This window comes from Vombatus ursinus, unplaced genomic scaffold, assembly GCF_900497805.2.
Source record: "Vombatus ursinus unplaced genomic scaffold, bare-nosed wombat genome assembly UNPS02014158.1, whole genome shotgun sequence".
In the NCBI taxonomy this organism is placed as follows: Eukaryota; Metazoa; Chordata; class Mammalia; order Diprotodontia; family Vombatidae; genus Vombatus; species Vombatus ursinus.
The window spans coordinates 2,882,332-2,899,318 of record NW_020953936.1 but is presented as its reverse complement, the minus strand read 5'-3'; the positions used below and the strand labels follow the sequence as shown (position 1 = coordinate 2,899,318).

Below are 16,987 nucleotides of genomic sequence, written 5' to 3'. Positions count from 1 at the left end.
AACAAAAAAGATTTACCAGCTCTGTGATCTACTGGAAAGATTTGGGGTCAGGACAAAAGTTTGAAGGCTGGTTCTGCTATTTACCTTGTTTGTTCAGTCATGTCTGACTCTGTGACCCCATGGACTTGTCCGTGGAGTTTTCTTGGTGAAGATAGTGGAGTGGTTTGCCATTTCCTTCTCTAGTGTGTCCCCATTTTATAATGAAGAACTGAGGCAAATAGGGGTTACCAGAGTCACACAGTTGGTAAGTGTCTGAGGCCAGATTTGAACTTGGATCTTCCTGACTCCAGGCCCAGTGCTCTATCCACTGCACCACCGTGCTCCCTCTTGTTTACTATGTAACCCTGGGCAAACCACTTAACCTTTCTGGGCCTCAGATTTCTCCTCTGTAAAATAAAAAAGGGTTGGGCTAGATTGTCTCTGATGCCCCTTCTACTTTTAAATCTCAGTGTTAATAAACACTGAGGCTCTCCAAAAGAGTGGAAGTGATGGGAAGACTTGCATCAACTGATTCGAAGTGAAATGAGCAGAACCAGGAGAACATTGCACACAGTAACAGCAATACTGTATGATGACAAACTGTGAATGACTTAGCTATTCTCAGCAATACAATGATTCAAGACAATTCCAAAGGATTTATGATGAAAAATGCTATCCATCTCCAGAGAAAGAAGTAATGAAGTCTAAATGCAGATTGAAGCATATTTTTTGTACTTTATTATTCTTGGTTTTTTGTCTGCATTTCTTTTGTAACACAGCCAATATGGAAATGTTTTGCATGAATGCACATATATAATCTATTATCAAATTGCTTGCCTTCTCAAGGATGGGAGAAGGGAGTGAGGGAGGAAGAGATTTTGGAACTCAAATTTTTAAAAAACTTTGTTTATAATTTTTGTTTACATGAGAAAATAAAATAAAATAAAAATTAAAGTTTAAAAAAAAGTGGAGATGAACATTCAACTCTGTAAGAAGCTACCTCCAGAGGTTCCCAATGTGTTAGCTTACTACAGCTGGTGAATTAGACCTCTGGGCCTGGAGTCAGGAAGCCCTGAGTTCAAATCCAGCCCTAGGCACTTACTAGCTATATATCCCTGGGCAAGTCACTTCACTTCTGTTTGCCTCTGTTTCCTCAACTGTAAAATTGGCATAATACCAGCACTTACCTTACAGAATTGTAGTGAGGATCATACGACATAATACCTATAAAGCACTTACACAGTTCCTGGCACTTAGTAGGTGCAACACAAATGATTATTCCCCTCCCCCCATCCCTTTCCCTACTATGCCACTGAGCACAGCTGTTAAGAGGCTGGGTGACTGCCCAGGGATATAGTTGCTAGCATACATAAAGGAGCAGACTTAAGCCAGGGCTCTCAGGAAGGGCATCATGGACAAGCCAGGTTTCTGATTCTGCTCTTATACGTGGCATTTTATGCATCTTGGCTGCCTTCACCTTGGGAACGTTAACAGAGTGTGTGATGTGTGTGTGTGTGTGTGTCTGTGTGTGTGTGTGTGTGTGTGTGTGTGTTTCTGTCTCAGAGTAGGGAGGGAGTGTGGACCCAGGGAAGCAGTGTCAGTGATGACAGGATAAGGCCAGGGTCCTTATCCTTTAGAATTCTCTCAGTGATTCAGTTCCTAGCTGAAAGGCTCTATCGGGGCCTGAGTCAGACCATCCTGCTTGTCAATGTTCATAGGCATGTTCACACATGGGTGCTGAGGGCAATTCTAAAAGTGCTCTGGGCAACGTACTGTGTTCAAAGAGGACAAAACCTACTTGGAGAGAAAGATCCTAATAGGTTTTACTTCTGAAAATTAGCCATTACCTTATAGTCACATTCCTCTTCTTAGAAACTCAATGCTCTAGAAAAGGAAATCAATGCAGTTTTGGGCTGATTCGTTGAGCCTTGAAGAGATAGGAGAGTATAGTAAGATAAGGGATCATCTCACAAATAAATCCCAGGGCATCAAATAAAGCACAAATGCACATATCCCACGAGGACTCCCAGAAATCTGACTGCCCGTACTAAAGGATGACACTGATGTAGACCAAGCGCTAGGGACAACTGAATACAAAACCGTATCTGCTCAAGAAAAATACTGTTCCTTGGTGCTTTCTCTGAAAAAAAAAAGGACTTCTCTTTAGTCAAGAAATAGATTATTCCATCCAGCCCTGGATAAACTGGCAAGGAGGGGCCTCCCAAAACTGCCCACTTGATCTAAGTCTCCTCACTGTAGGGCAGATTCCATCTTGCCACCTTGGCTACCATTCTCACATAAGTGATCTGTTTTTGTTCATTGTTGTTCAGTCATTTCAGTTGTGTCCAACTCTTTGTGACCCCATATGGGGTTTTCTTGGTAAAGATACTGTAGTGGTTTGCTATTTTCTTCCCCAGCTCATTATATAGATGAGGAAACTGAGGCAAACAGGGTGAAGTGACTTGCCCAGGGTCACAAAGCTCGTAAGGTGTGTGAGGTCAGATCTGAACTCACATCTAAAGGTTATGTATATGGACAGGATTCAGAGAAACCCTGATAATTCACTTTAAAAAAATAGTCAACCAGGTAGCCAAATGAAGCCCCCAAGGATAAAAGCTGCAAATCAGCTTTGTCATAGAGAAACTGGAAAGGATGGAAATCTTGAGAACTCTGAGGAGTGGCATCTGGAAACAAGAACAGAAAAAAGATTTTATGGGGCTCTCTAGACTGAATTAGCACAAAAAGTTTTTTAATGTTCCAGTCCTTTGGAGATGGTTAAGGAATTAACTTAACAGCTGTTATCTTTCATGGTACAAACACCTACAGAAAACAAATTTTTCAAATAAGTAACCTTTATGTAACAACAAATGTTAGTAATAAGGGAACATTTTTTATACCATTTAAATAAATATTTTAAGGAAAAAGCCAATTTAATTTGATAAGCATCTATTTTTTAATTTAATATATTTCATTTTTTCAATTATATGTAAAGACAATTTTTAACATTCATTTTTTATAAAATTTTGAGTTCCAAATTTTCTCCTTCCTTCCCTCCCCCTCCCCTCTCCCTAAGATGGTAAGTAATTTAATACAGGTTATATATGTGTAATCATGTAAAACATATTTCCATATTAGTCATATTGTGAAAGAATAAACAAAAAGAAAAAACAATGAAACAAAATAAAGGGAAAATAGTATGCTTCAAAATGCATTCAGACTCCATCAGTTCTTTCTCTGGATGTGGACAGAATTTTCAATCATGAGTCTTTTGGAATCTGACAAGCATTTATCAATGCCCAAGGGACTATGTTAAGCCCTGAAGATACAAACAAAAAACAGAAAAGTCCCTGCCTTCAATATCTGAAGTATAAGAAATACTTTTGAAGTACAATGGCTCACCTTTAACTGTAAAGATGAAAAATTCAGACTAGCCTTTAATGATGATAGAACTGGTTTAGGATAATTCCTCCCCAGTCATTACTACAAGAGAAAAAAAAATCTCTGATACTATCTCAAAAAAGATATACCATCTCTCATTTCACTGTACACGGAACAACATAACCTTTTCCAAGAGAAACTCCTGTTTTCAGTGCTGCAGGCCAATTTCGAGTCTCCACATATGTTGACAGGATATCAAATACTGTTAAAAAACAGAGAATAAACTAAGTAACTACAAAGAGAGGGAAGATGATCGATTTCAAAGAGGAAGCATAATCTTCTTAGACATTAAAAAAAAAAAATGATTCCCCCAATCTGAGCAGTGTGTTACTTGAAGGTTCCCCCACAAGACATACCTTGGGGGCTCTAATTCTTTGCATGCAGATAATGGTCAAAAAAGGAATGCATTCCTCTTAATATCAGAAGACAGAATGGATGGGGAAATCAAATCATGCTCCATAGTACAGAAACACTTCACTTCCCTAGAAAAGTCAACTATGTGGAATACAGTAGGAAAGGAGGACATAAATGGAAGGGGACCCCAGCAGCCCCAAGAGATGTTAAAAAGCCCACATCCATGGTCTGTCTACTTCACTCAGAAAAGAGCCCCTAGATCACTCTTACTTTGGAGGCAATTCTAACAAGCTTAGCCATCTCCTTTTTGAGATGACAGCAGATACATGAATTAAAGAGTCGACTGGCACACAAGGAGGGATATGTTAAGTAGAAAGGAGTGACGGGGACAAAGTGTGGAGGGAACACAAAAGTTAAAAAAAGTACAACAGCCCAGGGGCGAGCTATGCACAGGCACGCAACTCTAGACATCTCAGGAGCATCACTATATTCTAGCCCAGTACAATAACTGATGTGTATAATGATGATACTAAATCATCAAGAGAATTTATGCTCACTATCCTTTACTTAAGAAGGCAGGGAACATCCTTCAAAGATTTCCAACAGTTACGGTTAAAATGAAAAAAAAAGTTTTAGTGCCTAAAGGATTAAATTTTGGTTATGTGGAAAATTCAACTTTGTGTAAGGAGTTATTCCTTGATAAGGCTGGACACCTAGGGTATTAACCTTAAATACTGCTACTATCCTCTGATACTGAGAAGTATTTTCAGGCTAATTTTGGAGTATGCGACACTCCACTAATGCTATGGGGCATCTCTGTCTGAACCTAAAAGCTGTTATAAAAGCTTTAAAAACAACAATCTAGAAATTGGTAATCCGATCATCACCTTGATTGATTGCCAGTATCTCTGAATGGTAGTTCTTGGCATTGGCATTTTTCACCATGTATTCCTGGATTGGCAGGCGGGCAGTCTGGATTGAGTTTTCTCGAGCCTTCTGAAATGTCAGCTTCTATAAATCATACAATTTAAATGTATCATGTTAAGTTGTAAGTAACCGACATAAGGAACACTAGATTCTGGAAATAACAAAAAAGTACCATACTAACATTTGTCAAACGTAACAAGGAGCTGAGTTTGATTTTATTTCCATACCCAGTAATGCCCTGCTTATTTGGAGGCCAGTAATGTGGCAGTCTCAGATACCTGGAACACCAGTGAGAAACAGAAAAAAGGGAAAAAGCTTCTCAGCCACCAAAACGCATGTTGAAAAATACATGCACTAAAGCTCGAGATCATAGGAAACCCTCCTGGCTTTCCACTCAGGGCCAATCTATTGTTCTATTGGGCCCAATTCTAACTTGCATGTGTACACATAGATAATACAGTAAGTCCCTACTTTGAAGGAATTTACAACCCAGCGTCTATTCCTTGTTAATTTAAAAGAAAAAATAAGATTCTGTCTTGAAGGGTCCTCTTCTTCCTAGGTTATTATTGTTTAAAAGCTGAAATGCCAAAAAGGAGTGGTTTACAGCCGCAGAAGAAGCGTGTTAAACAGGCCAGGAAGCTGTTTATAAATCTTCATCCCAGGCAGTAACATGCTTGCTTACATATTGCTGAGGTGAGAAGCAAAGACCACTTGTAAAAGCTGCACATTTCCAGGTACTAAACAAGGTTACTGCCTCTGTACTTGAATGCCATATTCCTCAAGTAGAACCAGTATCAATGATGTGGGAGAACAGTAACTCCCCTTGGTGATCAGATATTCTGAAAGAAGCCTAATCATGCTAACTAAAAATGCCATCAAGAAGAAAACTTGTGTAACATCCAAGCTTTAATGTCCCAGGGCCCTCCTAAGTATTCCAACAAAATGCCATTCTAAAAGAATTTTAAAAGACTCAAAAAAGACTGATTTAGAAAGGGAGCTGGCTATTGTTTCCAAAAACAGAAAAGGAACATGGAAATGTCTTGCTCTGATATTCTACTTCCTGATAAATCATAATAGAAGAATTTTTAAAAAGCTAGCTTCAGTAAAATGTAGTACTGTCTTTGTTACACAAGGAAAGAAAGAGCCAGAGGAAGAAACTAGTCTATTTTATTTTATTTTTTTAATTTTTAAAATTTTTAGGCCATTGTGGTTAAGTGACTTGCCCAGGGTCACACATCTAGTAAGTGGCAAGAGTTTGGTCTGAGGCTGGATTTGAACTCAGGTCCTCCTGACTTTAGGGCCGGTGCTCTATCTACTGTGCCACCTAGCTGCCCTGAAACTAGTCTATTTTTGCCGTTTCAAAATACCACCCACCTGATTCAAAGCTTACCAGGTAGACTCAGGATCTCTGACACTGTTTTTGATAAGTGGATGACGAAATTGCCAAGAGAGGTGACTAGTTAAGGAAAGAAACACTTTTCTGCTTCTTACTCTAAACTCAGGTGGCACAGTGGACACAGTGCTAGGCCTGATGTCAGAAGACTCATCTTCTGAGTTCAAATGTGACCTCAGACACTCACTAGCCCTATGATTCTGGGCAAGTCACTTAATCCTGTTTGCCTCAGTTTCCTTTCGTGAGTTGATAAGGCAGAAGATTTGTATATCAGTTTGGGAAATATAGGTTTATATCTTGGAATGTCCACTCACCTTTTGAATGCTTTCATCCACAAGACCACCAATGATATAAACCTTATCTAGATCAACATCTTCAAGGGCTAACGATAAAATAAAGTAATTAGGTCAAATTCATAGAATAATTTTTAATATAATTAATAAAATTATTCATAGAATAATTTTTAAACAGAACAATTCACAACATTTAGTAGTAGAAAAACCAGTATGGACAAATTCTTCAGGTACTAGTAGAAGGATAGCCACCTGTTGCTAAGTAAGATACTAATTTAACCCAACTTTACAGCATACACTCTTAGCTTGGAAGGGAACTTAAGAGGTTATTTAGTCCAACTTCCAACTCAATTCGGGAATTTCTTCTTCAGCATCTGTGAGAATCTGCTGGAATATGTTGAGTAACAAACAGTGGCAGTGCACTGCCTAATAAGGCAGACCATCCTCGTCCTGGGCCACTCTCATGCTTACAAAGTTCTGCTTTATCTTGAGCTCAAATTGGCTTCTCCAAAAGTCCTGTTTTTGGTCCTAGATATGAAAATTGAGGTCCTTTTAAACGTTCTCCTAAAAGATTCAGGTGGCTGAAGTTTCTGTGTAATTTGTGGAACACTAGAAAGAATGACCCCTTCCTGGCTGTTCCTTCTTTTTGACATGTTAATGCTGACTTTGTACAAGGCCAACAGGTTGCGATACAGAGGATGCATTATGAAAATCATCCTTCTGATGTGTGTATGAGATCATTTAGGAAAAGCTGTGACTGATGGTTTGTTACTATCATGTCTACCATCTATCTTCTCCATTTATCTCATTTTGTAAAAGGGAGTGTGGGAAGCCAGGGCAGCATGATCCATCAGATGCACTGGCTGGGGAACCTTAACATAAGTAGAGTACGTACCATGTTCTGAATCAGGCGTGAGGTACACAAGACTTTCCAAAGGAAATAAATTAAGACAGTCTTCTTCTGTTGTATCTATCTGAAAAGTGCCAGATTTTAAATGTGTTATTAGTTCAAAGACAACAGGGAAATCTTTACATTTTCCTACCTCAAGTCTAAAGTTATATGTAAATAAACAGGGAAATTTTTTTCATAAGGTGATAATAACTCATTTGGGGTTCTTTATATTAGGTGACCACCTGGAGTTGGGTATGCAAAGATGTCACTTCACTCTGAGATCACAGAATCTTAGAGGATCATGTCTTCATGTACACTCTGGTCATGCAGTTACAGCATCAGAGAAGTACAGGATTTAGGGCACGAAAGGACCTCAGAGGACACCCCTTCAGGTTAAGTGACTTATCTACAGTCATACAACCAGAGGAAAAGCTGGGAGGAGAACCCAGACTTCTTGACTCCTAGTCAAGTCTGAAATGGTTCAATCAAAGCAAACTTTTCCTTATTAAATCCCCTCCCTCTCTGTCTTTTCAATTCCCAAAGTTCCCAATCATATATTGCCAAGGATAAGAGAAAAGCTATACATCAAGAAAAAAAATCTTCACATTATTTCCTTCAGGTTCGAGATTAAACAAAATTTCAAAATATCTCCCCTGAGAATCAGTCAAGCATTTTGTTAAGGTACCAAAACAGTGGAAACAATAAGAAGATGTTGAGGGCTGACAAATTTCAGTCTATCCTTAGCCTGCGATAATTACAAGATTATAAGTTTCATCTTCACTTAGCACCAAACCTGAAACAATTTTAAAAGACAGTCCCAAATATTTAATTTGCCAGCGTCCCAGAATCAATTTCTCAGAGTACTCTGGAAAATACTTTATATGAAAACGATACATGTATATGTATATACATATACATGCACACACATATATAGTGTATGTATACATGTATGTATTGAATAAACTGAATGAATGAAAAAGTATTAAGTGTTTACTATGTGCCAAACACTGTGTGAAGTGCTAGGGATACAAATACAAAAGCAAAGACCAGCTCTGTCTTCAGGGAACTTACATACTGACAAGGGTAGAAAACCACATAAAGGAGTGGTAGTCAGAGCCTGGGACTTTGGTTTACAATACAGGGATGGTGGATGGGCCATAGCAGAGTGGCCTGATATAATAATGTAAACAGAAAGAATAAAAACCAAATCTGAATGCTATGAACATTAATTATAAAAACCAAGGAGCTTGGATCTGTTGAAAAGATGAGAAAATACACCTGCCTTCTTTGTGGGGATAAGAGACTATGGGTATGGGTATGAGAGACTATTTGGTTTCACTCTGAAAAGCTGAACTGCTTTCACTATCTTTTCTTAACAAATGGTTTGCTGGGTAAGGAAGAAGGAATGGACATGTATGGAAATTAATGTGATGTAAAAACATGAATACATTTTTTTTTTAAATTTTAGAGGCAATGGGGGTTAAGTGACTTGCCCAGGGTCACACAGCTAGCTGGTAAGTATCTGAGGCTGCATTGGAACTAAGGTCCTCTTGACTCCAGGGCCAGTGCTCTATCTATCCACTGTGCCACCTAGCTGCCCCTACAATTGTTTTTTAAAAAGAAAATTTCCATGAAGAAACTTACAAGATAGTTAGAGAATCCATCATTCATCCTTAAACACTCTTCATATAAAGGGCTATCAGTCGTGAATCCAGTGAGGCAGATCCAGAATGGCTTCTTGGCTTTTTTATTTGAACCATATAACCTTCGGATCTGTCCAGCCAATCGGCTTAATTCCTTCAAAGAGATGATAATATTTCTCAGTGCATAAATGTAACACCACTTAAGCATCGTAAATACATCTAATTAGTAAAAACTCTGTGTATTTTTAGGGCTCTTTTCATCCAAGCATTCAGTTTGAGTTCACGCTAGATTTGTTACTGATCTTTTTAACATTTCTACAAGGTAGTTGAGCCACATTTCCAAGAAACATAAGCCACATTCCAAAGACACCAGGCCCAAAGAGGCATTGTTAGCACTTGGTTAGAAACAACACCTTAAGAGGAAGGCTGAGAACTTTCCCTCATTCCCTCCACAGGGAAAGCCCTTCCACGTGGTACTCCAACAATTCAGTTCAGCAAACACCTACCAAGTGCAGAGATCAATGCTAGCTTTTATAAAGATGAAACAGTCTTTGCTCTCAAGGAGCTGACATTCATAGGAACATCACCCCCTCATTTTATTTATAATTCCCACAGAGATTCTATGACCTGCCTCAAGTCACATAGGTAGTGAGCAGCAAAGGTGAACTTCAAACCTGGGTCCTCCGGTTCTAAGCCTATCACTCTTTTCATTGCACCAAGCCGCCTCAATTCATTTCTACCCTGGTCAACTCTACAGAAAAATGTCAGTCAATTAATAAGCATTTATTAAGCACCTACTATGTACTAGACACTGTGCTAAGTGCTGGGGATACAACAAGAGGCAAAAGACAATCCCTACCGCCAAGAAGCTCCCAGTCTAAAGGGGGAGACAACGAGAAACAAGTACAGTCGATCCTTATCCTTCATGTAGTTGTGTTCTATAAAGTCATCACAAACACCAAATTAGAGAATACTGGACCACTGCTCCAGCCTTTTCGTTTTCTTTACTTTGAAGAATGCAGTAACACCCCCATATCCACCGATCAGAGAAATACAGGGTGAGGTGCCTTGGAGCCTCTGGTCACGATATTTACTTTGGCACTTTCTGAAGCGGCCTCACATGCAGATCGGTGACTTTCCCTTCCACTTTCAGGCTGTACCATATTGCTGATTCATTAGCTCATACCTGAACAAAGCTTATGTAACCTATGTATTTTCTCTGTAAGGCACCTTGAAGTCTTCATGCACTCAGGAACACTATGCAGCACTACAGCACTACACTTGGGGGCCATTTTACAACAATAAAATGCACAAAAATTCGAAAAGTGTGGCATTATACAGACCTCAAAAAGGACACTAGTTTACAGTATGAGAACTGAAAGAAGGCCTTCCTTGTTCAGCCTCAGCCTGGAACATATTCATTGGGCGACTCAAATTTTCTACTGCTCTGCACATGTCTGCCAATGACACAAAGTGCCACTAGTGCTGATTTAGGAGTTTGAAAGAAATTTTAGGGAGTATAGGAATTTGCAAATACAGAGTCCACAAATAATGAGAATTGACACCCCCCCCAACCCCACATACGCTCTATATAGGATAAACAGGAAATAATGACCAAAGGGAAGAAACTAGAATTAAGAGGGATTGGGAAAGGCTTTCTGTAGAAGGTATTATACTAAAATGGTATAAATCCAACAAGAATAGAAGTTCCTTAATTACTAAATTTGTTTTTGGTTCTAGGCTTTGGTTGAGATTTAATGCTTACATAATCTAATCTCAGATCTTTGAATTTTGGGTTAATTCCTATTCTTCAAAAATATCATGCTTACTTTTCTCATAGTTTTTGGTGGTTAAATTTTCCCCTTCTCTTTGTATCTGAGCAAAGGGCATATTTTCTGGCCTTTTTGTTCTCCTTACTTTGAAAAGTGCAGTAACACCCCACATATCCAACAATCAGACATCCACTCACCTTAACCTTTTGGAATATAGTCTTAATCTTCCTATCTTCCTATCTGGGTTTAACACTAGCTTTGCCACCTACTACCTGTGTGACCTCGAGCAATTTACTTAGCCTTTCTGGGACCCGGTTTCCTCATCTGTGAAATGGGAATACACTCACCTTACAGAAATACTGAGATACTTCTTTTATTAATTTTGGTTGTGAATGTCAATTTTAAAAAGTTATGACAAGGATGGCTGCAATTATCAAGTAGTATTTTATATATTAATTCTCAGTCCTCCATTGCTCTGATTTCTTTCTCTATAGCTGTGATTTCATCAGGCACTTCCATTAACCCCTTATCAAGGTTCTTACCCATTGTTCAACCCTAGAACTCATTCATTAAATCATGTGGGAGTAGTACATTTGAGTGATGATTATGTGAAAAGCATCATCTTCCCTCCCAAAACCAGCTTCTATTTGTTTTCAAAGATTTTCACTAAATTTTCAGTCAATCTGGATATATTCAGTCAAACCTTAAAGAAAAATATCCTTTCACTGGTGTATCATCCATACCACAAGTAAAAATAAGAAACAAAATGAATTTTTAACATGCGGCCTACATTACCTTCTTAGTCATTCGATTGGTCATACTCAAATCTATGCACAGTTTGGGTCCCGAACTTTTGGCTGCCAAAAGCTTCTCTTTGGTCATGGCTTTCAAAACCCGTTTGCTCTGCTGAGGGCTCACACCTGATGCACAACCATAGGGAGGGAACAGAAAGTCCACATCATTGAACAAAAGTTAACAAGGAAAATCCAGTTGAGTTTCCCCTTTTAGCTAAGTATTTTCAAAAGGTGTGAAAGGAAACTTTAGCTTCAAGAATGGTAATCGATAAAAAAATGGACATTGGTCTTCAATAGTTTCAGGGCATAAAAACAAAGACACTAACTGGACAAGAGAGAGTTTAACGACATAACTTGTAAAGTTGATGCTTTGCTTCTATTTCTATACTACCCATCTTGACAAAGAGGAACAAAACAGGGACAGTGGGTACAAATTCATGCGGACAATTTGTGGTTTTTTCTCTTTTACAATGTTTACCATCTAACTAGGTATGTGAAGGTCACTGTCACAGACACCCAATTAAAAGAAAACCTCAGCATCTGCACAGCCAGGTTGGTCGGTACCTGTATTTTCTGCATGTTGTGCTTTTCTTCTCTCTCTTTTCTGTTTTCTTTTGCTCTTCTTTGCTGCAACTATCTTTTCCCAGTGCCTCTGTTTCCGCAAGACATTTTTCTTATGTCATCCATAAAACAAAATGTTTGAGAACCTCATAAGCATAAAAAATTCAATGTTATAAGTATTAAAGTTTAGAGATAATAATAGCCCCTTAACATTTCAATGTTAAACTTCAATATTTAAGAATATTTCATTTCAATATTTAAAATTTAGATATTTAAAAATCAAAATTTCAAGTATTCAAATATTGAAAACTTCAGCATTTCCATAACACAACAAAATGTGACAAGTCCTTAAAGAGATGGGAGTAGCAAACCATGAGAAACCTGTATGCAGGCCAAGAAGCAAGGTGGCTAGGTGGCTCAGTGAATAGAATGATAGAGTACCAGCCCCAGAGTCAGGAGTTCCTGAGTTCAAATATGAACTCAGACATTTGACACATACTAGCTGTGTGACCCTGGGCAAGTTAACCCTGACTGCCTCACCAAAAAAGAAAAAAGAAGCAACAGTTAGAACTGAATATGGAACAACTGATTGGGGTTTTGGTTTTTTTTGTGTGGTGATGGGGTGAAGTGACTTGCCCAGGGTCACACAGCTAGTAAGTGTCAAGTGTCTGAGGCCAGATTTGAACCCAGGTGTTCCTGACTCCAGGGCGGGTGCTCTATCCACTGCACCACCTAGCTGCTCCTAACTTATTAGTTTAAGATTGCAAAAGGATGGGCAGCTAGATGGTATGGTGGATAGTGGCCCTGGAGTCAGTAAGGACTCAAATTTAGCCTCATACACTTACTAGCTGTGTGACCCTAAGCAAGTCACTTAACCACAATTGACTTAAAAAAAAAAGGTTAGAAAAGTACAAGTCCATACATTGTCCCCTTATTTGTTTAACTTATAAGCAGAGTACCTCATGCAAAATACCAGGCTGGATAAATCCAAAGCCAGAATTAAGGTTACAGAGAGAAATATCAACAATCTCAGATATGCAGATGATCCCACTCTGATTTATCCTGTCTATAGCTTGTTTGTGCCCAGTTATTTACATATTATCTCCCCCATTAGACTGTGAGCTCCTCAAGGGCACTGACTGTCTTTAGCCTTTCTTTGTATCCCCAGTACTTAGCACACTGCTTGGCACATAGTAGGAGCTTAAGTGTCTAATCAACTATCAGCTTCAAGACAACTTGTGAGGAAGGCAAGGCTGATTTTACCTCCAATCTTAAATGGTAAAACTGAGATGCCCAGGTTTCTTTTTAGTCCAAGGCTCTTTCTACTAAATCTCATTGTGTCTATTCAATTTTCCTCATCCAAAAGGTTTGGGTTTTTTTTCCCTTCACTCAAATGGGACTATCTGGTAACATCAATCAAATGGATATTCATCTGTCCATCTAGAAGTATTCCCTCTCTCTCTCTTTTTTTTTTTTTTGCTTTTTGGTGAGGCAATTGAGGTTAAGTGACTTGCCCAGGGTCACACAGCTAGTAAATGTTACGTGTCTGAGGCTGGATTTGAACTCAGGTCCTCCTGACTCCATTCACCCCACTCTCTTTCCATGAACACAAGAGCTGGAGAAGGCTTGTTTTTGCTTGATCTTTTCATTTCTATAAAGCTCAATGATGGCCACTGCACATACCGAGCACCACATCTCTCCATCCATGGGCAAGGCCCTTCCACTCTCAAACTCAGTATCAATCTGCAAAAGCTGCAAACTTTCAAGGGCCATTTCTTCATTTCCATCTTCCAGGCTGACTTCTTGCCTGTTTGGCAAGCAGGATTCAGCTTGGGGGGGAGACCCTTCTGGCTTGTGCTCCATGTCTTTAATCAAGCTTCTTGCTTTTCCTACAGAGGACAGTCTGCAGAAAGGGAACAATTTTCAAGTCATTACATAAAATCACTGAAACTGGTATTCTCTGTCTGTACCCACCAGTCTAGCTGAAGCAACAAAGCACTCCAAGGGAGGAAGAAACAGGAGGCAGCACACGCCAAGCAAGTTGAATCCCTACCACTACCCCATAGCCTGACAAGTGTAGCCTAAACCACCAGACCTGCTTCCAGCCCAACCCTCACGTTCATCATTACCACCAGGAGCAGCTGCTAAACAACTGTCACCCACCAGAGATACGCACATGTGCCCTCGGAGTTATAGTTCTATGGCTGATATTTACACAGCACTTACTATGTGCCAGACACTATGCTAAGTACTTTACAATTATTTTCTCATTGGATCCCCACGACCTTGAAAGTAGGTGGTGTTATTAGTCCTATTTTACAGATGAGGTAATTGAGGCAAACCAAGGTTAAGTGACTTGCCCAGGATCACACAGCTAGTGACTGTCTGAGGTAGGATCTGAACTCAGGTCTTCCTAGCTCCAAGCCTGGTACTCTGTCTACTACACCACTGAGCACCACCACCCCACCCCACCCCCAGACCCTTTAGTCCTGCTTCCAGGTCAGCCTTGATAGGGAAGGAACTCCTGTGGAGAAGTGGCCAGTCAAACCCGTCAAATGTCAACCACCTACCACACTCAGGACAAGCCAGCCAGCATAGCTGAAGCAGAGGGGCACCCTGAGAGACAGGACCAGCGGAATCTTTACCACTGCCACCTTGACCTATCTCCCCTCAGACTCTCAAGGAGACAGCACAGGACTTTGAACCCAAAAGCCTTGGAAATAGCAATGTTTCCAACCTAATACCCTCAGTCATCATCCTGGGAAACAACCCCTGCTGAGATGCAGCTTGGCAAGGACTACAGCCACAGCTACTGAAGACCCAGGAAAGTTCTTGCCACTCAAGTCCTTGGCACTGTGAAATGGTTTAACGTGAAAAAATGATATGATTTTTATCAGTGGAAGCAACACAAAAGGAGAGGCTCTTTGCTGCTGTGCCTTAAGTACCATGGAAACTTTTCAACTGACTTGTAGCTGAAACCCTTCATAAGTGTGGTGTCCCCTATTAAAACGAGAGCTCCTTGAGAACAGGGACTAACTTTTTTCTCTGTATATCCCCCAATGCTTAGCACAGTGCTTTGCACATAGTAATTGCTTAATAAATCCATCCATCCCTATTCCTTTCCTTCCCTCCTTCCTTTCTCGTTCCTTCCTTACTACTTTTCTTCCCTCCTTCCTTTCTTTCTTCTTCCCTTCTTTCCCTCATTCATTCATATGTCCAGATTCTTTTGTGAACACAGTCAGATAAAGAACATACATACGATGCAGGCATACAATGAAAACAAGCAGTAAACAACACTGTCAAAAACTTGACTGACACTAATAGATACATGCATTTTATTTTTGATAGGTTCTCACTTTCATTTCCTAATATATCCCTTCTCTATTCAATGAGCAACCCTTTGTAACAAAAATTTTTTAAAAGACGTGGGGGAAAAGCAGTTCAGCAGAAATAACCAATATGTCTGACAGTTTATGCAATGTTCCACATCTACAGTCCCCCACCTCTAAAAGAAAGAAGGGAGCTTAATGATACATCTATGTTCCTATCTAGCCACATACACACACACACACACACACACACACACACGTGTGTGTGTGCATGTGTGTATATTTATATATGTATACACATACATGTACAGGCTATATATATGTATGTATATACACATATATATCTGTATCTATCTACCTACCTATGCCACTTTGGGCATTCACCTCTGGTGCCCACCTGAGATTCACCCCCTCTTTCTCTCCTATTTTTCTTTCCCCCCAGGGGCTAGCTATATACAACAGAAGTTCATTACACTAGAAAAGCAAGCCTCACTGCTCTTCTCCTTTCTTAAGGCAGCTTTTAAGACTACAAAAAATTTAAAGTAAATGGCAAGAACCACCATAAAACAATAAAATGTGGCAAAATTATACAGAACAAATATGTCGCCAAAGAAGAGATAAGACCCCACTCTTTGCAGAGGTAAGAGGTTCACGGTGGTGGTATTTTGCTGAATTTTTTGGATGTGTTGATCATTTTTGCTTTTTCCTCTTCCCCTTTTTCTTTCTGAATAAATATCATTTGTTACATGAGATGTCTCTCTAGGAGAAAATGGGGAAGAATACTTAGAGAAAATCTGGTGATGAAAAAAACATTTCAATAACATTTATTTTTAAAATACATACATATATGTATACATATATATCCTCAACATATGTTTTAAAAAATAAATTGCATAGAAATGTTACTATATGGATATACACATGTATGTGTATGTACACATACGCATACATACACACAAATATGTGAAAAAAGAAGTCTCCGGCAGTGAACTGTCTAAAACCCAGCACCCTTCAGCACGTGCTCCCAGGGAGCAAAGACCCGGGCCATGTGACCAACCAAGGCAAACCGAAAAGGCCAAACGCCCCCAACCGCCACGAAATGTAAACCCCAGCAGGGGGCGCCGCACTCCGCGGGAGATTCACCTTAGCACCGCCCTCATCCGCCTTATTTTTTTTTAGCCCTACCCACTTCCCCTAACTCCCAACTTTCATATCTCACCGAAGACAGCACCGGAAGGTATCCCTGAGATCCCGTCTTCTCGAGCTTCCGCAAAGAATACGGAACCTCCCTGTAAGGCCTGGGACACAAAAGCCTCTAGAGGGTACGTCCCTTACTGCAGCACCATACACATAACGTCCAACAGCAGTCAAATCACCGCCATACCCTTCCCCCCGCCTCTCTCTTACGTCACTTCCGTTCCCTGAGCGCCTCCTGCTATGTGCCTTCTGGGAGTTGTAGTTCAACGCGTGTTCTTTGTTATATTTTCTCCAACCTGGGAGAAATAACAACCATAAATGTTATGGTGACACATCGTTAAACATAAAAATGCATTTAACCCTAAGAGACAGGGCAGCAATAGAGAGGTACGTAGTGAGAAAGGGAGCAAATTCA

The 16,987-nt window shown here is 39.8% G+C and overlaps 1 protein-coding gene across 2 annotated transcripts; it reads right to left on the bottom strand.

The window, feature by feature from the left end:
* Positions 1-1,824: 1,824 nt before the first annotated feature.
* TRMT10B (tRNA methyltransferase 10B) lies at positions 1,825-16,761 on the bottom strand. 2 transcript variants are annotated; one of them, XR_003568850.1, is made up of 10 exons: positions 16,595-16,761; positions 13,730-13,949; positions 12,050-12,158; positions 11,487-11,611; positions 8,921-9,073; positions 7,280-7,358; positions 6,406-6,473; positions 4,659-4,782; positions 3,379-3,619; positions 1,825-1,906 (listed from the first exon to the last, which is right to left on the bottom strand). XR_003568850.1 is itself a non-coding variant. In XM_027859086.1 (9 exons), exons 2-9 carry the CDS (start codon positions 13,907-13,909, stop codon positions 3,513-3,515), a joined length of 945 nt encoding a protein of 314 aa, XP_027714887.1. In that variant the 5' UTR covers positions 13,910-13,949; positions 16,595-16,761; the 3' UTR covers positions 3,203-3,512. The 2 variants fall into 2 exon arrangements, 1 of the variants encoding a protein (XP_027714887.1); XM_027859086.1 differs by lacking the exon at positions 1,825-1,906 and having other exon boundaries at positions 3,203-3,619.
* Between the last annotated feature and the right edge of the window lie 226 nt (positions 16,762-16,987).